The sequence below is a fragment of the Trichogramma pretiosum genome, unplaced genomic scaffold, assembly GCF_000599845.2.
Source record: "Trichogramma pretiosum strain Unisexual culture from Peru unplaced genomic scaffold, Tpre_2.0 scaffold32, whole genome shotgun sequence".
NCBI classification, from domain to species: Eukaryota; Metazoa; Arthropoda; class Insecta; order Hymenoptera; family Trichogrammatidae; genus Trichogramma; species Trichogramma pretiosum.
The window spans coordinates 415,771-440,931 of record NW_019641641.1 but is presented as its reverse complement, the minus strand read 5'-3'; the positions used below and the strand labels follow the sequence as shown (position 1 = coordinate 440,931).

General features: G+C 29.9%; 1 protein-coding gene across 1 annotated transcript; it reads left to right on the top strand.

Moving 5' to 3' along the window:
• LOC106652365 lies at positions 1-24,642 on the top strand. Its single transcript, XM_023459740.1, has 36 exons — positions 1-85; positions 1,704-1,913; positions 2,755-2,877; positions 2,944-3,113; positions 3,191-3,438; positions 3,515-3,771; positions 3,968-4,159; positions 4,249-4,431; positions 4,541-4,762; positions 4,879-5,271; positions 5,355-5,531; positions 5,613-5,787; positions 5,855-5,979; positions 6,049-6,504; positions 6,577-6,943; positions 7,035-7,366; positions 7,829-8,246; positions 8,334-8,639; positions 8,731-8,909; positions 9,301-9,594; positions 9,707-9,887; positions 9,982-10,439; positions 11,969-12,134; positions 15,012-15,346; positions 15,537-15,774; positions 15,851-16,048; positions 16,122-16,319; positions 16,397-16,560; positions 17,038-19,290; positions 19,707-19,893; positions 20,520-21,236; positions 21,365-21,559; positions 21,867-22,349; positions 22,741-22,847; positions 22,914-23,094; positions 23,200-24,642. The coding sequence occupies exons 2-36, from the start codon at positions 1,725-1,727 to the stop codon at positions 23,307-23,309; spliced, it is 10,977 nt and encodes a 3,658-aa protein (XP_023315508.1). The 5' UTR covers positions 1-85; positions 1,704-1,724; the 3' UTR covers positions 23,310-24,642.
• The last annotated feature ends 519 nt before the right edge of the window (positions 24,643-25,161 follow it).

Below are 25,161 nucleotides of genomic sequence, written 5' to 3'. Positions count from 1 at the left end.
TTAAAATTCGACTAATACATTACGTCAGTTTCAAACAATAGTTTTTACTGTTAGATTATAACAAACACTTCGTTTCATACTTTATGTAAGTATACGTTTAAGGTGCTGTACATCTGAAAGCTTAATGTATTGGTTAAAATTAAAATTTTATTTGAAATATTTATGAATATGAGAAAAAAGCTCAACATACATCTTTCAAATAATATATAGCTTTATTTCAAGAAGTCATTTTTGACTCAAAGTACACAGAACGAAATTAGAATTCAAACAGTAACATTCTCGATAAACATGCGTACTTGTATTACAGTTTATTTTTGTATCTATAATCAAATAGATAAATAATTACTAAGAAACTTGTATTATTATTTTTCACTACATTATAAATAATAAAAACAAAATACGAATTATTATTAATAATTTTCCGGAAAAATATTTTACGTCTTTATTTCAATCTCACTGTAAGGTCAGTGAAGATTACGTACATAGTTTCAAAAAAAATGAAATTACATTGTTTTTTATTAAAACCGTTTTAATAAAAACCCAAATTCAAATATTTTTCTAAAATAACATGAAAAACTGAAATTTTAACTTTGATAGTTTAAGGGTGTGATGAATGGACCTTATATTTTTACACTTCAATAACTGAATTAATACTTTAATTTTGGGGTGTATGACGATACAGAACATATACACACACATATAGCGTAAATCCACAAAAAAGTACCACCAGTCAGGCCGGTTTATGAGCTGAAGAGAAAGCCCAATAATGGGTTACGTCGAAACTTGTACGTTCTACATTATTTGATGAATACGATGGTCCAAAAAATTTATTTTTTTTGTTAGTACCAAAATAATATGCAACCGGTAAGTTATGAGATGCTTTAAAGGAAAATTTAATAAAAAAATTTGCATAATGAATATTCTTCTAAAATAATATTGACTTCGTGATGTAGTGTGAAATTGTATCAATGCACAAAGCATAATTTTGTTTAATTAAATACATTTGAAGTTAGTCTCAATAAACAAATTGAATCATAAGTTTAATAAACAATTTTTTAAAAATTAATTTTTATTTGATTAGATGAATGAAAAAATTTTGTATTTAGTTTATAAATTGTCAACTAGAGCTAAGATATTATCAATGATGATAGAAAAAGTTAACATTAGTATGTAACACATACTAGAAGGGAGAGAAGCACCTTAGTGTAAGAAATCAGAGAAGCCACACAGATATCGCCGATTAAAAACGTATGAGTCGTAAAAGGCGCATACATGCCCTTGTTTTCAGTGATATTATTGATGGAAGCATCAATAATATCACTTTGATATTCTATTTCTTTTTTTCATTTTAAAGATACTTAAAGAAAAGCATGAAATGGAATTGTAATTTATCAAAGATATATTAATTGTTAGCTTATAAATGAAGAGAAAAATACAATAATAAAAAGAAAAAACACTCATTAAAAATATGAGGATGTTCCTGATTGAAATGAGAATTCTTTAATTTTTTACAACTATTTGGATATTTTGAAAAATGTGACTTTTAAGTTTTTAAGTAATACGCACGTAAAGAAAAAATAATTGGGAAATGTAAAGTATGTGTAGGTCATGGGCTACATTGCATTTTGTTACTTCATTAATTGAATCATTTCTAAAGTATTATTTATTTAAGCAGATGAAACTTATTTGTACTATTTATTTAGAATTTTACAACGGGGATTAGAATGGTTAATGACTGCGGGCAAAGCAGTCAAACATCTAATGCAAATAATCATCAGCAATCCGGAATAAAAAACAGTATGACACAAATAACTTCAATACAAAAGCAGCAGTTTCCAAATCTTGAAACAACAACTATAGGAACTATAGCCTTGCAAAGCAATGATACCAGAGTTGTTATTGCTCTTCTTGAAGTAAGCTTACAATAATTTTTTTCCGATACATGAGGATTTGACAATGCTTAAATTGCAATTGGTGTAAAAATAAGCGTTGTAAAGTATCAATATTTTTGTATTAACACTCTAATGCAATTTTGGCAATATTGTTAAATTTTCCAAAAATCACTGTATCTTGAAGATAGATGTTATTAAGAAGGCCTTCATTTGAATTTAAAACTCAAGTATAGAAACAATAATTTTTAGACCACTGAACTTGTTAAAAAATCCATTTTTATTTAATTATTAATATACTTTCATTGTATGCAGCAACGTAAAAAACGATTGTAATTGATTTTACAATTAATTGAAAGAGTTAAAACTGCGAATATTTTTAAAATTATGATTGATTTGAAGACCTGTAGGGTGTATATTACGAAGATCCCAAAAGAAACTATGATGCTCGCTTGGCCTTATGCCAATGATGAAAATGAAGAGATGAGTTTCCAATCACTATAAATATATTATTATCCTGAAATAAAATAATCGTAAAGTACATTATTACCTATTGTATGGTTCTTTTGAAATTATTTTTATCTGCAAATAGTTGTACAAATTTGAAAATGAAGCGTAACTTGAACTAGTTTAATTAAATGATTTCATATAGTCAATTGATATCATATAATAAATAAACTTGATAAAAATTAAAAGCTTTATGAAACTCAACTGAAATTTTGTAGAATTACTATATTAATAGTTAATAATACTTATTATAATTTGCTTGTAGCTTTTTGCAGAAATTAAATTTATTTATAAATGAGGTTTTTAAAAAAATTCTCTAATAGAATGAAAATAATTATTAAATTTAAATTTTTAATAGAACGGTGAATATTTACGGTTGAAAGTACTGGAGATTCAACCAGCTCTTACACATTTGGGTGAAAATCAAGAAGATGCAAAAGCATTACTTCATGCTCATGATGAAGTGCTTGAAAAAATACAGGTAAGGAAAAATATATGAGAATTTAAATTCTTTAATACTTTCAAAAAAATTCATTTCAATTATTAGACAAAACAAAACCCAGTTGACGAGATGTGGAGGCAAGCCGATGATACATTGTTATCTCAAAAACCGCTATGCGCAGCTATGGCTGAAAACTTATCTCATGCTTGGAAAGATATTTGCGATTTATTGGAAAAACGAAAACTTATTTTGGAACGCAACGTACTTTTTCAATGGTAAAAAATTCTATACCGTTTGCTTATTTTAATTTAATATTTTTCTAGTAACTAAATTATATAATTTTTATACACAGTCGAGCTGAGGAGTGTAAAGAAAGTATGAGACATTTAGAAACTGCTTGTAATAATATGCATTTACCAATTGAAATCGATATTGTGAAACTATATTTAAAAAAACTGCATGGAACTCGAAAATTAATGCTCGAAACGTTAATGGGTTCACTGAAGGATGGAAAAGCTTTATTAGATAGACTGCGAGATATAATGAATGAAGGAAGCATTGATTCAAGACCTGAAAAATTAACGCTAGATGCTGAATCAGGTATATTTTCAGAAATTATAGAAAGGTACGGGTCAAAGTATCAACACAGTATAAACATATTTTTTAATTGTTATAGCAATCCATAAAGTTGAAGGTTGGTTGGAAAACTTGCACGATCAGCGTAAAAGAATCGAAGTAACGTTTCAAAGGCGTAAACAGCAGCTGGAACAATGCCTTGGTTTAGCTATATTAGCCTCGGATCTGAGTGAACTTGAAAATCGTCTGACAGATCGATCAAATAAGCTGGCAGCTCGAAGTGATCAATTAGGAGATTCCATAACTAATACAGAGTTACTTATATTTGAAATTCAAAAATTACAAATAGAGGCAAAGGTAAAGAAAATCACTAAATTAATATTGATTAATTTTATCTAACTTCTCTTATCGAAAAAACACAAAAATTTTCCATTTTTTTACTTTCCATTTATCTTACATTTTTGTTTTTTTGAATTTATTTCTAAGACATTAGACATTACTTCCACTTCTAATGAGAAAAAATATTTTTTAAAACCTCTACATATTTAAATAGGACTTTCAAGATAATGCTTTAAGAATAACAAAATCAACAGAAAGTTTGATATCTCCAGACATTTCCAGTTTTCAAACAGCCAGTAAAAAAGCTTACAATGTATTAGAAACAGCTGCAAATTATGTTAATGATCTCAATCAGTACGAAGTTATCCTGAACCAAAGCTTAAATTTTTATGAATTAGCAGCATCGGTATGTTTCAGAGGATAAAAAATTTTCACTTACTTTACCGTACTTTTATGGTTAATTTACTATCTACTAATCGTTTTATAAAATTATAGGCATTTACAAAATTGGACCAATTGGAGGTCCAACTAGCTACTTCGGAACATCCAGCTCGATCTGCAAGCCTTATTTTATTGCATTCTAATACGGCCAAAATTGTGAATGAAGTAACAGAGCCAGCATTGACCACAGGACATGCATTGCTTGAACAAATAGAAAGAAAAACAACTGGACTTGATGTAAGTCTGATGTAAAAGAATTTGAAAGTTTTCTTTTCTTCATTAATTTTGGATTGAATGAAATTCAATGGTTTTTTTTATAAGGAGTTTATCGTGCTTTTTATTCCAGGGTGTGAGAAAAACAGTTAAAGACATTACCGACAGAAAAAATCGTATTCTTGAACAATGTACAGCTCACTGTAGTGAAAATCTACGTCTTTCAAGATGTTTAGATGATTTCTCTGAAAAGCATGAAGAACTAACATTTTGGCTGAACGATATCATAGAATCTTTCTTAAAAGGACATCAAGATATGGGAAGTGATCTAGTCATGGCACAAGATTTTTATCAAGTAGTTAAAATTTTTCATTATATTATTATATTATAATATAATTATAATATAATATATAAATAAATAATTTTCTGATATAAATGCAAAAAATTGATTGATAATTTAATACTTTTAAGATTCACGCAAAACTATTGGAAGAACTCAATAAAAAAGAAGAAGATGTAAATCGTTTAGATCAACAAGTAATTCAAAGCAATATTTTGCAACATTTACAAGAACAAGAACACACTGAAGTTCTTGATAAGATAAGAACACTTCAAAATTCTTGGATTATGGCTCGTAGTACTCTAGAAGGACGTCTTCAACTGGCCTCAATGTACTTCGAATTTCATAAATCTGCTGCAGAATTAGAGACAGAAATGGACCAAATAGAATACGAGATTCGCCAAAATACAGATTATATGAGCGAAGAAAAAATAAGTAATCTAGAAAAACAATGGGAAAAAATGCAACCGTCTTATTCAAACCTTACCACCATTGGTAAACAATTCTTGGACGAAAGCATAAAGGTTTTTAATACTATGATTATTAATTTTCATAAATGTTAAACAATAATGGAACAATTAACATAGAGAATGGGTTACCTTTTTAGGTCGTGGATTCTTACCTTGATGTTCCACGCGCTCGTCTTTCTGCAGGATCCATTATAGAAAAATTATCAAATCGTCAATATTTAATAACACAGAGTTATGAATCAATGAATACAAAGGTAGCATTAAAAAAAGAAATTATAAAAAAACAAATGCAACGTTATGCAGAAACCAGAGAGGTAAAAAAGTTAAAAACCTTTTTTTAACTCATTATTCTGGAACAAATTAAAAAAATAATTTATTGTTCGTTCTATATGTAGAGGGCAAATGTATTGAGAGAACAATTATATCCTATAATTAAGTGTGATTCAATTGAGCCTTTCGAAATTATCAAAAATCTGAGAGATTCACGGGTAATTTTTATTCCGAAGCTGGACCACGCTATTTTAGAATTGGAAACTGAGACTGAAAAAATAGGGATTCCTGAACCCAAAAGTATATTGATGAAATGCTCCCTGATTTTTTTATTTGTCAAATCATAAAATAATATTTATTCTTACAGATGATCAATCGAACTTCACTATCGGCAATAATACATGCCAATTATTGGATGAGCTCCGAACATCAACAGCCAGTTACAAGATCGTTCTTGATGATCTTATTGATCTCTTTGACAAATTATTACAGGTACACTTCTACATCCATTCTAATTTAATTGTGTTTTTCTGTCAATTTTGTATCAATATCGATTCTTAGGTGGAGCAAAAATTAAGTGACAATTGTTTTAATACTAAATCCTGTACATCTGCAAACCACGATTCATTGCATGAGGTTCGTGATTTATTGGAAAAACTTGATACATTCAGTCAATCTATTTCCAGAATATTTATATCTGCCAAAGAAAAATCGAAAGATGTTATAATTAAAATTCAGAATTTGGAAACTACTGATCTTACGCAGCAAGATTATGATAAGATCAATAAATCGTTCAAGAAAGTAGTAGATCACTGCAATAGTTTCATCACAACTACTAGAACGGTATTGCAAGAGCGTTTAAACTTTTGCTTATTTGGTGACGATTTAGATCAAATTAATGCGGAGTTGCGTGACTTAGAGAACCAACTTAAAGCAATCTCTGCATGGTTTGGAGAAAGTTCGACAACTGCGAAAAGCGTTTCACAATCGTTTTCTCAATTTGAAAAAACATTGACTGTAATAAAAAATATTTAGAAAATTTGAAGCTACGATATGAAAGTTTTATTTACTATTTGCTTAATTTTTCAGATTTTAGAAGAGAGAATTAATAAGTTTGTTGCTGCTACTAAAATTAATGCTGGGCAAAAACTACCAAAAATTGAAACTGAACTGAATAATTTACAAGATAAGTTAAGAACTTTGAAAAACCTTACGAAAGAAACTAGAGAAAAAATTAATTCCAGTATACAATATTTTACGCTCTTGGAAGAAGCTCAACAATGGTTCAAAGAAGGAAGCCAACTACTTCTCACTGCAGCTAGAAAAGCAACATCAATAAAAACTGTTGAAGAAGCAGCAAACTTATTGAGTGAAATTGATACCTTTATAAAAACCGGTGAAGAATATCAAGAGACAAGAATAGAAAATATACGTGTATTATCTACTGAAATATTTGGTTAGTAGTAGTAAAAATTTCAAGTTTTCCATGATAATATTTAAATTTTTTTATGTAATTGTAATAGTTTTCTTTCATTTTTTTCATTTAGGAACCAATCGCTTATCTCAATTCAATGATCTTGTAGTTGAAAACCGTGAAATGTTAGATTCATTTGCTAACACATCTTCAGAATTACGTAGTTTATTGTCTGATTTACAAGGCACAAAAATAATTTCAGAAAAAGTTAAGGTTAAAGTAAATCAGTCTGATGCTTCTCAACCGATAGCTTCATTAAAAGTAATAAATAAATCAGAAAAAGATGAAGTTAAAGAAAAAAATGAAGAAAAGAATAGTAATAATCAAACGGAATTGACAAGTTGTATGATTAATGAAAATATCAGTGAATCAACTACTATCACAAATGTTCAAGTTGAAGAAAAGGTAAATATTTATAAATATAAATTGTTACACTCAATGTTTTTGAAATTTTGAGATGGATTCTTCAGCACGAGGATCAGTGACACACGTCATGTATTATACATTTTGTACATGTATATTGTTTATGCATTTGTACATTGTATATTGTTGATGCATTTTCATACGTTTTTATGCATCAATATGCATCGTTTGGGACCGTTATTCATATTGATGAATAAAAACATACTCAAATGCGTGTATTTATTGAAGTAGCGTTATATTTATGGGTAAAGATTTTTGATTTTTTACGAGTGAAGGCCTTTGCACATAATTAAATAAGCATTATAGAACGTTCTGTCCATGGAGAATTCAGATCAACGTCCTCAAAAGTTCACAATTTATACTTAAAATTTTGCGAGTTTATTTATGATCATTTTTCATAAAATTATTGATCATTTAAATTATTAAATTATTTAATTTATTCAGATTGAAAAGGAAGAATACATTTCAACAATCTATCAGCAAGAATCAAGCAAAATGTGTGATAGTCCAGTGCAGAATGAAGAAACATCAATTATCCGAAAAAACAAAGGAAAAGAAACATCTGAAATTCAAATTACAGTCAAACCGGAATTTATAAAATTATTAAAAGATGCAAATATTTACGAGGGTGACCAATTTAAATTTGAATGTCATGTTATTGGACAACCTCGGCCCAAAGTTACTTGGTTTAAAGATGAAATAGAAATAATGCAAAATCCAGATTATTCGATATATCACAATGATGATGGATTTTGTAGTTTAATAATCCAAGAAACTTTTGCTGAAGATTCTGGCATATTTAGTTGTAGAGCAACAAATTCTGCAGGATCGACTGAAATCAAAGCAAAATTAGAAGTGAAGGGTACGTATTATCAATAATTAAGCTTCTTTCCATCCTATCATTTAATAGTTACGTAAGATAATCATAATTATTATTTATAATATTTAGAATCATCAACAAAATGCCCATTTAGCCCTCCGGTATTTATCACAAAATTTAATGATGAACCTGCAGTAGAAGGATCAAGATACGAGCTTAGATGCAAGGTGAAAGGCAATCCAATGCCAACAGTGCAATGGTTCAAAAATGATGATCAAATCAGTACAGAATCTGAATATGTCTCTACGTACAAAAATAATGGCGAAGCTATTTTAGAATTTAAGAAGGTTCGTGAAAATGATCAAGATCTTTATTCGTGCGTAGCTAGTAATCGAATCGGTAAAGCTACACTTTCAACTAAACTGAAAATTTATTGTAAGTGTTGACTTTGCAATTTATTAATGATATTGACACCATTATTTTTGTTGTTAAAAATGATGTTTAGTTAATTAATAATTGCTTTAAGGTTCATTGAAAGAAAAAGCTATTTTATATGAGTTACCAAAAATTATGAAGATTTCAAAGAATGTTACCATAACAGAAGGAGGTACGATAACTTTAGAATGTGAAGCTTTCGGATGTCCCATTCCAACATTTTTTTGGAAACACGATGGCCAACCATTAGATGAAATAAAAAATTCAACGGTAAATATACTCAAAATGAAATAAGATTAAAATTGTGTAAATACTGCAGCTTTTTTTTTAAAAATGTAATTAGATGAATTAGCTCAGAGTTAATATACTTCAGATCGCATATTTTTATGAATTTCATTCAATCTTTTTATTTCCTACAGTAACCATAAAAGCATTTAATTAAACTACACCCCAGTCCATATAATAAAAGATCGTGACGAAGAGCATGTCAGTCATGTTGATTATGTTCGGTCTAATTTCGTACTGCTTAGCTCTCGCTTTCAGTACACTTTGACTAACTATATTTTTAGCTCCTTTTTTTCCTTTTATTCATCTTTCGCTATGTCATATAAAAAGAAAAAATGGACACATGACCGCAGTTGTGTTTTTGATTTCATTACAGATACGTCTAAGCGAGTCAATCAGCAAATGTTGTCTTATAATACCAGAGGCCTCTTCCGAAAATGCTGGTAGATATGAAGTTGTGGCCAAAAATGATGCTGGTCAGACTCGTTGCTTTTGCGACGTTATAGTTAACTGTAACTCTTTGAATCTAATTGATTCAAATTCAAAACTAATTGGTAAAAGTATGGAACTAACAGCACCGAGAATAAAGTTACCTTTAAAAGATTTAGCCGTAGAAGAAGGTGCAAGTGTTAGATTAGACTGTGTCATAATTGGAAAACCTGAACCCGAGGTATATTTTAATGACAATCATATTTTATGAAATTATTCATTTAACAATATTTATAACTTATTCAATTCTATTTATAAATATGTTTAATATATTTTACATGTGATTCGAACAGGTTATATGGTATCATGATACCCAGCCGGTAAAAGAATCATCAGATTTTCAATTACTTTTTCAAGGAGATCGATGCTCTCTAATTATTCAAGAAGCTTTTATAGATGATGCTGGTACTTATAAAGTGGTAGCTATCAATTCTGAAGGAGAAACATCCAGTGAATGTTTACTAAAGATCACACGTATGTATTTTTTTATAATTGTATGGGTTTAAAAAATTTGCAGATTTATCAAATCAATTATTTGAATATTTCATTGAAATGATATTAATTTTAGGTGGTGCAATAAGATCAAGTGATACTTCCCCGAAATTTATCAAGCTTCTATCAGATTTATTGGTAGCGGAGGGGGAACAAGCTATTTTCGAATGTTCTGTTACTGGTGAGCCTCGACCAATTGTGGTTTGGTATTTGAATAACGAACCATTGATTGAATGCGAGCGCATTAAAATTTACAATGACGCGTCTGGAAGCAATATTCTAAAAATAGAACCAACTTTATCAAAAGATAAAGGCAATTATACTGCAAAAGCCACTAATAAAGCTGGAGAAGCAAAATCTTTTGCTAAATTAGTAGTTAAAGTACTGAATGATTTTCAGCGAATTGAAAAATCATCATTAAAAACTGAAGAAAAACAATTATCAACAGGCTTAAAAAATAGATTCGATAATATCGCCCTGAAAAAAGACACATCTTCAAGTTCTAAATGTATTATAGAAAATTCAACATCTAATGTAAGATTATATTATTATTTAACTTATATTTTACTAATTAATAGATAAAGCATGATATTGTTTTTATTTATTAACTTATATTTGGTGGCAGTTAAAGAATGAAGATTGTATTGATTGTTATCATCTAAAAACTGGAAATAAGCTTTATCACGTGCGTTTAATACTTGCAACTTTTTATTAATTTACTTTTAATCTAAGTTTCATTTTCACAGAATCATTTTCATTTTAAAAGGCAATTCTTGTAATATAAATGATGTTTTTGGTAGAAATGCTTTTATCTTGTCAATACACTTTTCAAGACGAAACATTTTTTGTTCATCTGCTCAATTCATATTATAGCAATTATATTATAACTTAAACTGCATACTTGTTATAATTAAATGAAACTATTTCAGCTATAAAGCCTAGATTTCGCTTTACTAAACTTCTTTAAGATAAACGTAGTGATTGAACCAAGTAAATTTTCTCAGTATAACTTTAATACCGTTAATTATTTACATTATGAAAATACCTACGTAACTCAATTTTTAAATTGTGGGTTCAGTTACTATATCAGAGTGCGTGTGATCATAACCATTACTGTTTTCATACATAGTACCAATATATATTATATTCATGAATTTTAATAAAAAATTGATTAATTACTTTCAGATCAATGAAATATATTTTTAACTAAGTAGTTAATATATATCTTTATAAAAGAGAAAGATATTTCGTGATAATTTGTATGGTGCTTTTATAAAGCTATTGTATATAATACGTTTTATTGATTTGAATTGAGAAATCATAATTTTAACTAAATTAAGACTCTTGATCAGTATATATAACGTCAATATCTTAATTAGTGAAAATTTGATTCAATCTGAAAATTCACTAATATACACTAATCGGGTGTTTTACGTTATATAGTATGAACAATAGTGTATGAAACAGTCAATATATTTAATGTTACGAAAACTTTCAGAGTCCTCTATATAAAATTTAAGTATTTATTTTTATTTCTTTGAACTTTTATTCCTAGAAGTAATTTCCAGAATTGCTAGAAAAAACAAATTCTTAAAATATTACATTAAATTTATATAACATTTCTCGTTTTAATAGTATAGATATTAAACTATTTCATTGTGAGGGCATGATGCTTTATAATATCGATCGAATATGTGCCAAAAATCATTTTGGCTTTTCTCAAGCCTTCATAGATATATCTTTTTGTGAAACCGTTCAAATCTTTTAGTTTGCACCGAGACTTGAAACAGTAATGCTTATTTTCATTTTAGTCTTTATTACTTTACTAATATTCGTAAGTAATATATAAAAAATCGTATAACATTACGAACGTATTAGAAATAAATTCAGAACTTATGAATACCCTAATTCTAATATATAGCTAATGATATATTTTTTGTGTTCGTATAAATTTCGCCTGTGAATTGTTATTTGTAGTAGATATTTTTTTAAATTCAATGTTGTCATTTATAGCAAATTTAAATGATAATTAATAAATGTTTATTTCAATGGCACTTTTATAGATTCAATGGGTTTACAACGAGAACACAGTCAATTTAAAAAATGATATAGTTCCGAAAAATGACTCCCAAGTTCCTGCTTTTGCTGAAAAAACAAATACCCAAAGTGAAAATACACCGTATGTAGCTGAAAATAGTATCGAGAAAGCAGAATCTAAAACGGATATTGGTAAGTTTTACAACTTTACAATCTCTTTCAAGTATTTGAAATTTGAAATTATGTGCAATTTAAAATTCAGAAACACAACGTAATAATAATTTTAAAATAAATTTCCTCTAATGATCGTGAAATAGACTTTATACAAAATAAAATGGAATCTAGGAAAATTAATGAATTAGCGAGATTAATTTGCAATTCTTTCAAGTGTCTAAATTTTGAAAATTTATAAAAATCTCAAGACACTAGTTAAAAAAAACAGCACAGAAATAATTTCGTATATTTACTAACGAAAAATGCATTTAAAATAGGGTACTAGTTTATTGAAGCAAAAATAACGTTTGAGCTCAGCATTAAACAAGCCAACTTGCGATGAGTTATTAATAATTGTGAGCTTTTCATTTATAAGAATTTTTATAGTTTTATTTTAGCTTTATGCAAGTGAATGTACTTAATAATACAAAAAAATGTATAATTGAATTTGATAGCACTACGTGGAAATAAGAATGATACAAGTATAAGCATCTTTTTCTACTTTCTTTATTTTAAACAAGATCAATGTAAAAAGAAAACTCAGAGACTTTTTCCATGAAAAAGGGCAACGTGCTAAATTTCGTTTATTTTTCAACTGATACTGAAATGACACGCTTTCTCGAGTACATTTACCTCGGGGTTTCAAAGAAGTGTGTGTATGATGATCCGGCCAAAAAGACCATGTATTCTTGCCGAGAAAGTGGGATATCGGAGTCGAAGAAGATGAAGAAACCGAAGAAAAGGAAGTATGTGAATAGGCACATTAAGCAAAGTTAAATGTGTGGAATATACATAGATATACTTTATTTTTGTCGACACAAATATCCACGAAGACTTGGTAGCCACGAGCGCAGCTGACGGTCTATCATCCGTGTGGAAGAGAGTAAGGCGTGCGCAAGAAAGACTAGGTAAAGGTTTAACTGTTTTGTTTCTTCCGATTGGTATTTGGTAAAAAAGGAAGTTTGATAAATCGATAAAAACAATAATTGAAAAACGTGATTTTTTAAAAATGATCTTCAAAATGTGACCAACGAATTCACGTACATATTTAACTCCGAAAATCGCGCGCAAAAAACTGTGTCAAGTATCGTCGACGGCGAAAGTGTGTCTTGTACGATAGTGCAGAGCAAGGAAAAGTGGTAATACGAGTGCGAACGCAGTCAGTAGTGCACAAGGCAAAACGGAAGTGAAAATATAAGAGCGCGTATAACATACGTTCAGTATGCAAGTATATATCATCGACGACTGAAATTGCATGATCGGCGATATTGACAAGGTTTGTTTTTCAGCCGGCCCTGACTCGGCGCCGGCGACCACAGAGCCATCAATGTATCAGCGATGCGTGCAAGCCTCAATTGAGCGGCTAAATTCGTCGGTCTGATCGTCATGTCCGTGCATTTGAACTTTCGAATAACCGAAATAGCGAGAGCCTCAGATTCGTCTCTCATCAAGTGTGTACAGTTTTTGCAATAGCTGTCTTGACCATCGATCTTTATTATACATAAATTTGTCGAGGTAAGGAAGATAATAAAATTGCGCCAACAAAACCTTGAATGGATACAAATTCATCTTTCGAGTACAAATAATATTAAAGTATTTGAGTGCAACGTATGAATTAAATTAAGTGTTTTAATCAAAAAATTTAAATAGAGTTAGTTTAAAATTTACAAAAACAATTTTACGCAATGTATATCCATTTTATAAATGAAGAGTAAATCAATTTAAAACGTACAAAAATGAATTGTAGCAGTGGTATTATGATATGAAAAAATAAGAGATAATTTTTCGCCAGGGTGCTGCATAATTTAGGAACTTAAATATCAAAATTTGCAATTCATCGATGAATTTTATTCATTATAAATATTATAATATTTAAATATGACATTATTGTATCATGAAAAATTAATTTATTGAGGTGTGAATATGCTATACCTTAAGAACAGCGTCTTCGTCGTCTAAATAGCTTAAAATAACATCAATGTTTTATCAAGGCCTGAATTCAAACTGTCGAATAGGCCTATTTGAATTCAAATCGATTTGACTATAAGTATATACTAGAGTACAGTCTTACGTTAACAAATTTGTATTTTATTAGTAACTTATAATATTTAAAATAAAAAACTTGAAATAATTTTATAAAAAAAGTAAAATAGCGAATACATTAATGTGAAAGTGCGGTGTAATTCATTAAAGAGTGTGTTTCATGATTCATTTTTAACTTGAAATCAAACGAGAATTAATAAAATGTACTGCGTGAGCTAGGTAATTTTATTATTTTTAAATTTTATGAGATAAATCGACATATCAAATCTATGTAGCAGGTGTGATAGCGTGCGCCCGTACCACTACTGCTTGTTATTTGACAAATCGGGTCGTCTATTTCTGTACTATACTGTCAGCTCTTTTAACCCCGAATCAACAGCTAGGTGTGTCTACATCGACGGAAACTGGTGCTAATTGAAACAGTCAATAATTACCATTATTTTATAAATTTTCAAAATAAAACAACATTTTTTTACGACATAAAGTGCTTTTCAATTAAAAAGATGTGCTTTTTTATAAAAGAGAATGAATTATATTAATTTTCAAATTTCATATTTTTTTTTCAAATATTTTCAAAGACTATTCATTCATTTAATAATATTTTATCAATGTTCATAAGCATGATACATAAAAATATTTAAAGTTCATTAGCAATAACATGTGCAAAGTTGAACAAGGACCATCACACAATCAAGTTCATACTTGAACATGTGGCACCCTACCTTTGTTCACATTCTCGTCATTCTCACATATCTATCCACTTTGCTTCATTGATAAATCAATTAATCTTCACTGTTTGTTTTATAATCGTAGGAGAAGGGGTTAAAGTACAGGAGGGGCAAATTGACACTATTGAAGTGCCTACGTCGAACTTTGAGATGCAAGCCTCAAGCAGTTGCGACAAGTACTTTGCGAGTGAGAGGACTTCAGGAGAGGGTGGTAGTCTGTCTGATAATCAGACCATCACAAAAACATCTTCGATCATGGAATCGTCATCAACAACTCATACTTCCATGAAAAAAGAATATATCACCACGACGAATTCATCTACTTTATCTACTTGCCCAGTTCATCAATCAAATTTAAAAAAGACATCGCACACTTCTGCACTCTCAACTGATTTTAATCGAACTGCGCCTGTTATGCAGGTTGGTTAAGTGAATTTCCAGTTTTTATCTCGATAAAACGTTCTAGTGATTGAAATTTTTGACATTAAATATATTTTATTCTATAAAGCTAGTTAAAAATTAAATATTATCTATTTTAATTTTGAATGAATTATAAACTATTGCTAAACCTTGTTAATTTTTATTTGACTTCGATCGTTTATTGTTACAGTCAAAAACAATTGAAGAATTCGAACGAATTGTGCAAGACGTGCCAGATGGTGAGTTGCGCCAAGAAAAGACAGTGATTGTTACTAAAGATCTAGGAGGCTCTAAACAGAAGGAGTGCAAACACCAAATACAAATTCAAAAACCATGTCGGAAGCAAACTGCGCCACGATTTGTTTCTCCAGTCACTGGGATGATAGTTGATCAAGGAACGGATATTGTGTTGGAAGGAATCGTTGATGGTATGCGCATTTCAAGTTTTACATTATTTTTTTTTACGTTACTCAAAATAAGTCTAATCATTAATGATATAATAAGGTTTTCCACTTCCCCAAATCATCTGGACGAAAAATGGGCAAGAAATCGTGCCTAAACATGGAATTAATATGAGCTATGATCACAATCATGTAAAACTAGAAATTAAAGATGTCAAGGTAAAAGATGCTGGAAGATATACGTGTACAGCTAAAAATGATGTGGGCAATGCAAGCAGCACGGCAGACTTAGTTGTAAAAAGTATGTATGAAATAAAATTATTATTTGGAAAATTAAAGTACACGCGCTTATAAATTATGTAATTTATCAATAGAAACAATATTCCCACCTGTCTTTGGCAGAAGACTTCAAGCTCAAGTAGTAAAAAAAGGAGATAGAGTAGTAATGGAAGTTGAAATTACTGGCACACCAGATCCAGAAGTCACTTGGTGGAAAGACGACGAACCATTAATTCAAACAGAATTTAGAATGAAACGACAAGGAAACTCGTATTATTTGTTCATAAATAAAGGTAGTTATTATTTACTAATACTGTAATTTATTAATAAGATTTATTGTCAAAATATGACATTTTAAATTATGATTCAGCTGAAAAAGAACACGCTGGAAAGTATATGGTTCGAGCAGCCAATGCTGGGGGAGAAGCACAAAGTATTGCGGATTTTGCAGTCTTCGAACCAACTCCAGATACCATGGTAGAAATGCATAAAACCTTCGTTTATGAAAATCTTGCGGATAAAAATGCTAAAAAGGTTTGTTCATTTTCTTCACAGAACTTTATGCAACAGGTGTTGATATTCTTTTTCTGCAAAGTTTGGGGTTACAAAACAAGTCAATAGCTTGATTAGATGAAGCTTTTTGATAAAAAAGAATATTTCTACAAGTTGCATACAATTATTTATAATAATTTACGATACTCGTCCCATAAGTAACACTTTATGTCACAGCGTCCTGATAGCTAAAAGTGTCCTCAATAATACGAGTATCGTACGCAATTTTATAGCAGTGGGCTAAGTTCACATATATGCCCGCTTTACCGAGATTTAATTCGTACATTTTGCTGGGGATCGAAACAGCGTACCATAAATGTGAACTTATACTCCGCAATGCTATACTAGTAATTAATTCCAGCATTATAGCTAAAAATTTATTCTAAAAATTCTCTTGATAAAATTTAAATCTTGAAATGTAAAAAATTAATTATTTAATATATAATTATTCGATCATAGCCTTGTTGTGGAGTACCCACCGAAATACCTAGTGCAAATTTAACCACGGAACAAATTACGACGACTATGATACAGCCAAGTGCAGCTATTAAGACACCGATTCCAGCTACTTCCTCGTCATCTGCAATCCGAACTATAAAAACTGAAACTACTGACGGATCTCAAAAAGCATCGCGAACAGAAATGATATCGTCTTCTGTTGAATCTCATCACACTGAAACTAAGTCCGAACAGAAATTTCACATGAAACTAGAACATAAACCAGCACCTTTGGATGCATTTAAAAGGGAAGAAAAAATTGAAAGAATAGAAAACACTGGTGAAAATGAATCAAATATTCAAGAAAATTCTGAAGTAACAGCTAATGAAAACATAGAAACATCCACCATTGCTCGCAAAGACGCACTTAAATTTTTTGAATCTATAACTCAAGGCAGTGAAAATTTCGCTAGAGGTCCTAAAGAAATGATTAAGCTGGTGGACGAAGACGACGGCACAGGACCAGGTTGCGATGTTAAAGTGAATCAACTATCGAAAAATTATGAAAAATCAACAAGATTTGAAGATGCTGTTAAAGACCAATCTCGCGCGGAAACCATTAGTAGTAAAAAAGCCGTTCAAGATATTTTCAATAAATTTGAAAAAGGTGCTTCAACTCGTGGTATTGATAGTTCAGAGATAGATTTTCCTTTTGAAGAACATAAATTGCCCCAATTGCAATGTACGCGAACTATACTTGAAGATGTCACAGCTTCTGGGTCACCTATCCATGGAACACTGACTATTTCTAAATTAGCAGCTCAATCTGAAAGTGCAGAAGCAATGTTGAAAGGATTTAATCTTGTACCAGAGCCCCCACCAGAAATCGGATATGCACCAAAGCCCGAAGAAGTAGCTAAAAAACGTTTGGATGTTACGTTAAAAGCAAAACAATTGCAAGAATCATTTGAAAAAAATCGATGTCCTATGGATGTTCCCGTCGGAGGCGTGAAAACTTTCCCATCATCTGTGCCATCACAGCACCAATTGAAACAATCACAAAAAATGCCACCTCTCTCTATACCACCTCCGTTTGATCTCGTTAAGCATCAGGATTGTCGTATAAAAGACTCAGTCACTACTTATACTGATAAACAAGAATGGAATGTCCCGAGTGATGATTACAAAGTTTCATCATCCGAAACTAAACAAGAAATAGAATTAAAACCCGATTATCGAATGACACAAACAACTGTAGAATCATCTACTACATTAGAAAAAAAATCTCAAGGATCTAAAGAAACTCATGTAACGGAAAAAAAATTGGAACCGCCACCACAGCTTACAAAACCAAACCAACAACCTATAATATATAATGCTGAAACAATTAAAGTCGATCACACCATCAATACAATTGAAGAAAAATCAATTACAGAAAAATACGTTGCTGAATGCGATGTCCATAAAAGTGAAATTGTACAAAATAAATATGAATCTACTAAAAAACAAACTGCTAGACCGTGGCCGGATGATTCTGGTTGCGATTTAAAATCACCAGGTTTGGTAAAAAATTTATCAAGATATTCCAAACCTCGAGTGAAACTTTATCATGGAACTCCATCGTCATATTTAAAACCTGGTTCTCCTCCTGAAATGGCGTATACTGCTGGACCTCCTGGTCTTGACAAAAAATACGAGCAAACATTACAGAAAAATATTGTAGAAAAAACTTTGCAAAAATCAATCGTTCAGAAACCAGCATATATAAATTCTACTACTGAGCAGCATACTAGTGGATGTAGACAATATTCAGCTCCCACAAAAACATGCAATTTAAAATCTACAGAGTCTGAACCTTTTTCACAAATATCTGCATCTCAGTCTAGCGATCATCAGTACGTCGTACCTTTGAAACCAGGTTCTCCTCCACAGTATTTGCAGACGTCAACGTCATATTCTACTAAATATTATAGACCAGAATCTCCTAAGTTAAAAAGCAAATGTTTTCATCAAGAAAGTGGTTATATGGCTGACACAGAGGAAACACTAAGAGGGCATGAAGCAATTTCAGAAACACACTCTTCTTCCTTCAAAACGAAATCGAATTTTTCTGATTGTAAAAGTTCTCAATCACAAAAATGTTGCGATGCATGTTTTTGTTCTCATGTGGATTCTTGCAGTTTTTCACCCAAAACTGAGTCACAAAGAACTTCCTGCATGGAAAAAACCATGGAAAAGGCACCGCAGACAAAATGTAGATCGACTTATGAAAAGGTTTGAAAAAGTTTTTGGATGTGTAAAAGTTTTATTTTTACTTTGACATAGTTTATCTGGATTTATTATGCTTCGTGTTTTGTTTGTTTAATAACGCTAATATGAGACATTATTGAAAATAGTTTTTGTAAGTGTGTTCTATAATCATCTGTAGGTATTTAGTGTTACCTGAATGCATTCATCCGATCTAATCTTAAAAAAATTAATAATCCCCGTAAGATAAATACATGAATAATTCATCAGAACTACAGTCAATTACGCAAAATAATTCAAATTTTTAATAATATGATAGTATTAGTATAGTCTTTTAGTATACTAAATGATGTGTTGATGATCAATTTGAATTAATTTCTACTTTGAAAGATTTAATATGCACTGTAAACCAAAATCACACTAATTTTATTTGTTTTTTGTAGGAAAAAATTTCTGAATCACAAGGCTTTTCACGATTTTCGAAGGGTGAGTTACGAGAAAGCGATTATGAGAGTGACTGCGATTCAAACAAATATTCATCATCATTGAGAAAACAATTAAGTTCATATCAAACCGTACCAGACATCAGATCGTCTTCATCAACTTTCAAAACTTCATTTAATGGTTCAGGTTCGTTAGCATCTCGCCCAAAACGTTTCTACTTCTTCTAAGGTGAATGTCCCAGCTACTTGATCATCAAGTGGTATGAATTAGGAATAAATGCCCGCACACTTGAAAGACTTTGTATTATAAAATTTAATGATCTTTAAAATCATATATTTTTGTAATCACGTGCGAAAAGTATCCATACATAAATTATGTCTTGTTATCAAACACAAGAACCATTAATAAAATACAATGCGCAAGAATTTGGGACATTTTCCATGCATCACGCTTCTCACCATATTGCTTTATTCTTTGTATTCATAAGTTTCATTTCCAGTATATAGTTAGTAAAGCAATAAAAACGTTAACATTGATATTTTTGCAGTTTTTCCTACCCTCAATTTTTTGTTTATGCTTATTTAATTCACAGCTTTGTTGCTCCACATGCTTGAACGCCACTTTTATTTATCTATCTGCTTATCTTTTCTCTGCCTTAGGTAGTCAACCTTTTTCTGAAATAGCTTAAGTCTACATTTTTGCTGCATACATCTAAGTTTTAAGAATTTTGATGAGTTGCTTTGTTTTTCTACTTTGTTTTCAAAATGCATTATTTCGCTATCCATCACATAGTTACATTTTATTTCGAATAGGAAAATCAACAATGGCTCCTTCAACCTTTGTCAAAGCAAAAAATGAAAAATTTGAAAAAAACAGAGAAACAGTTAAAGACGCTACATATCGACCTAAATCCGTATTAGTCCCCGGTTCTCCACCCGAAATAGCTTACGCGCTACCTGTTAGACAATCTTACTATGAAGGCTGCAGTAATACACCTTATCATGATGCGGTAGGTGCTGAGACTAAGCAAACGATGCATTTGGATGAATCGACGACCAATACGAGAAGAATAATAAAAGTAGAGCAGACTAGTAGAGTCATAAAATATGGGGACAGTCATGCGCATCAAGAAACTTGCAAGCTACCCTCTAAAATAATAGAAAGCAAAAAGCAAAAAGATACGTATTACGTCCCGACTCCAAAAAAGTTTGTTCGAGGGAATGTTTACGAATCCGACTATGAAAACGATAGCGATAGTAAGAGAATTCGAGCGAAATGGGCACCGAGTGAGAGCGAAAACGAAGAACCGAAATATCGAAAAGTCAATGCACCTAAAATTCAAAAAACCAAAGTGCCTGTTATTACCATGCCTAGCGATACAGAAAATGAAAAACTGGAAAAATACAAAAAATCTATTATTAATGAAACATCTAAGCGTTGCCAGGTGAATGAAGATCATGTTTTGATACCTGGTTCTCCTCCGGAATTTGCTATTGCACCAGCACAAAGCTACAGAAAAACTGTAAATTGTAAGATAATCTCATATTTTTAATTCGGTTTCTATACTCAAAAATAATGACATGAACACCCGAGAATAGCATACTATTTTCACAGTTTTATTCTATAGATAATTTTTTATTTTTAATACGATTCGCAGATATGGCTTCTGAAAATATTAAAAATATGAAGAGTAATTTTAAATCAAAAACCGAACATTTTTCGAATCAAATACAATCAGATTTAGAAAAGAGAAACAAACCTATTCTTAAACGTCCTGCGTGTACTGACAAAAGCACACAAAAGGCTCATGAATCAAGTGTCAGTAGAGAAGAGTCAAGGGTTTCACAATATGGTAACTCTATTAATTTAATTAGTTTAATTGACCAGTAATAAGGTTATAATTAGTGACTTGATGTAATAAATAATTTAAAATGTTTAAACTCTAATGCAAAATTACTAATAACGTTGATGGCACAGAAAATATTTGAATAATTAAACCAATGATATTATTGAAATTAACTAATTTTTAAAATTTAAATAAATGACTAACCTTATGTGAGGCTTCTTTAATGTTGTGAAGCCTTGATTTCTATATTTTTATGATTGCGTGCTATGATTTCATCGTGATCAACAAACCAAACAATTTTTGAAAATTCAAGGCACAAAACAAATCGATCCAACGACGGGTTTGGTTTACTTCAAATATGATTTCGGATATGAGTTTGGTATCGTGCTATCCGAGGAAACAAAAAAATCGGAAGTGAATAAATTACAAAAATCAGTAACACGAAAAGTATCAGAGAGTGACATCGAAGTACCAGTTATTCACGAGTACGATTCTCGACAAAGAAGTGGTTCCAACATATCTGACCATCAAAATTACCATACCTTTCCTCGAAAATCATGTGGAAAACTCAGTAAAAGTGTTAAATGGGAACCAAATTCAGAAAGCGAATTTTCTGAATTTGAAGATTTTAAAGGATCCTGTGGTAAAACACCTGACCTTTCAAATGCTCTTGAATCTAACTATTCAATCTCGCCTCGCTGGAATCACACTTCTCCAAGGCCGACTTCTATTAGTCCAAGAATGTCTAGCCCAAGACATGTTGGTATGATAGTTAATATCGATGAATCGAGGCCAGGTATTTTGAATGACATACATCATAGTTTAGAAGTATTCCCCAGAGACTCAACTTTTATAATAATAAAAATGACCGCATCAAAGTATATGATGGCATAATTTATTTAATAGCAATTAAAATATTTCGAATTATAAATTTATTTTTGAGTTAGTATTGATTAAAATTCTTACATTATTTATCAAGAATCGCACTTTTTCATATTACTTATATTTGTTAGGTTTTTTCATGATTATATAATTAAGAATTGTATTCATTGTTCATAATCATAGAGCTTTCACTTTCCAAAATATACGTCAAAATGATAAAATTAGTTTGAGCAGTTACACTAATCAATTTTTTGGTATACAAATAAGAATATATTCAATCGTTTCTCATTAATTACGCATTTTAGATTCTCCATGGTCTGGATCCAATAATGAGAGGATTATACCTGTTACAACAGAAGTTGTAAAACCTTATATTGAAATATTACCAAAAAAGGCTCCTTTGTTTACAACTGTAAGTACATCATGTTTAAATGATAAATTTGGTTATTTAATTAAATTTTGAAATTATTTCTTTCAGCCTCTAAAAGACATAGCAGTAGTGAGTGGACAAAGTGCTCGATTTGAATGCATTGTTCAAGGAGAGCCACAACCGAAAATTCAATGGTCCAAAGATAGTGAAATACTCGGGAATTCAACAAACACTGATATTTATTACCGTAACGGCGTATGTCGACTCACTTTGAACAAAACATCAATTGGTTAGTATTGCTTAAATTTAATTTTTATTATTCAGTTTTTTCACTAAAAAAATCCAAGAACTGATAAAGATCGTTTTAAATTATTTTTTCTTTTCATTTTTACAGTTGATGCCGGAACATATATTTGTACAGCTACAAATGGTTTAGGATCGACGGCAACATCAGCAATTTTGCAAGTACCAGGTAATAGACGGTCGATATATGGGGTTAACTAATTTACGTCCGATGGAGGATCGGATGATGCAATCATATTTAGTTTTATTTAACAATGGTATGGTGGTGGTGGTGTAGAAGAACAAATACTTTCATAATAAATTTATTGGACTAATTTACATTCTCCATATTAATTTTTCAATAGTTATATTTTTCCTTTTTAAAACGATTGATCATGTTATCATTAAGATTGATAGTAACTATAAAACGTTGCAAGTTACTTCAAAACATAAATCTTCGAATCTCTAGTCTATTTTTGATTATAAAAAGTACATATACAATATATAAAAGTAATGAAAATGTAAGTTATGTTTCTTGAGCAGATAATGCTTCTGTTTCAAACATAAAATTGAAATTGAAAATTTCATAAATAGCAATTTGATATTACATAAATGTACGATATCCCTCTGAAATAGAGGAAAAAAAGTTAAATGAATATTATTTTATGGGTTACCATTGCCTTTTCACTAAAACGAACGAATCAATTTTTATCATAAGCGATTAGGATTATGGATTATCGAGAAAAATATTATACCTATAAGAAAACTTTTGAATTTTTATACAGCAATGGAAAGTTATATTATTGATGATTTAATACGTTTACTTAAAACTATTTTCAAAAGGATTCAATTCGACACATAAATCAAAATGTCTCTTTTACTTAAAAAATAAGAATGATATGATTTTTAAAAAATTTCTTCAACCATAACAAAAATTAATTCTTTAAATTTCACTTAAGCATTCATTTAAGCCCTTCTTATAATTCTCAGATATATTTATGATTCACATTGCCTTATAATCGGAAATATGAAATATTAAGATACTTTTAATTTTGTATTGAATTAATCAAAATCTTTCTAACCTTCAGAGGACTGACGTTTAAAACCAATGTTGATTTATCTTTATTAAAATCCAGTACACAGGTTTTCCGTACCTCTGAAGGTTAAATGTAAAGAAAATTAGTGTCAATAATAATTGATTTGTTAGAGTAAAATTGATGTTAATAACTGAAAAATGATTTTTTCACTTCAAATAAATTTAAAGGTTTCATGTTCCGAATTCTATCTAAGATGGATTTTAATAGAAAAAGCCTGCACCCTTTTAGAATTCTAGCATCCTACTTAGAAAACTTATCAACCAGATTATTCTACACTGTAAAAAATGTAGTGTTAAATACTGGTTTATTTGAACCAAATAGACTTTTTTCAAATTTAATAAATTAAAACAAATATTTTATTTAATTTAAATAACTATGTATTCAGCCCAGTTTTTACAGTGTAAAAAATGTAACAAAGAATATATCCTTTTATGCATAAAATATCTTAAATTTTTCAATTAAATTCACAGCTTATTTTTAGCTGTATTTTTGAAAAATTATGCGCTATGACTATTACAAAAATCGAAATAATATTTAAAAAATGTAATTTTTAAGTTTTGTTTAACAATATAAAAAATAATGTAAATAAAAATGTTCTTTTCTTTGAAATAGATGGTATTTTTTGCCTTACCTTTTTTCCTTTTAGAAAATATATATTATAAATGAGCATTATTTCATATAATTGATTATTTTTATTTTGAATAATAACCACTATCCGTTTCATAACCGTATATATGTCTTAATAAAATTCAGATACTCACAATTTATAATCATTTATTCATGATTCATGACCATAAGTTTCATTTGATCATGGATATTTAATTCTCTTTCAAAAGTTCGATTTGTTCACTAAATCGTTAATTTTCGTATCAATTTTTGCAAATCGAATTTAGTTATAAAATAAAGCAATAAAAAGAAATCCAATAATTTATGACACAAAAAAATTGTTGATCATTTTAGAATAAATATATTGAAAT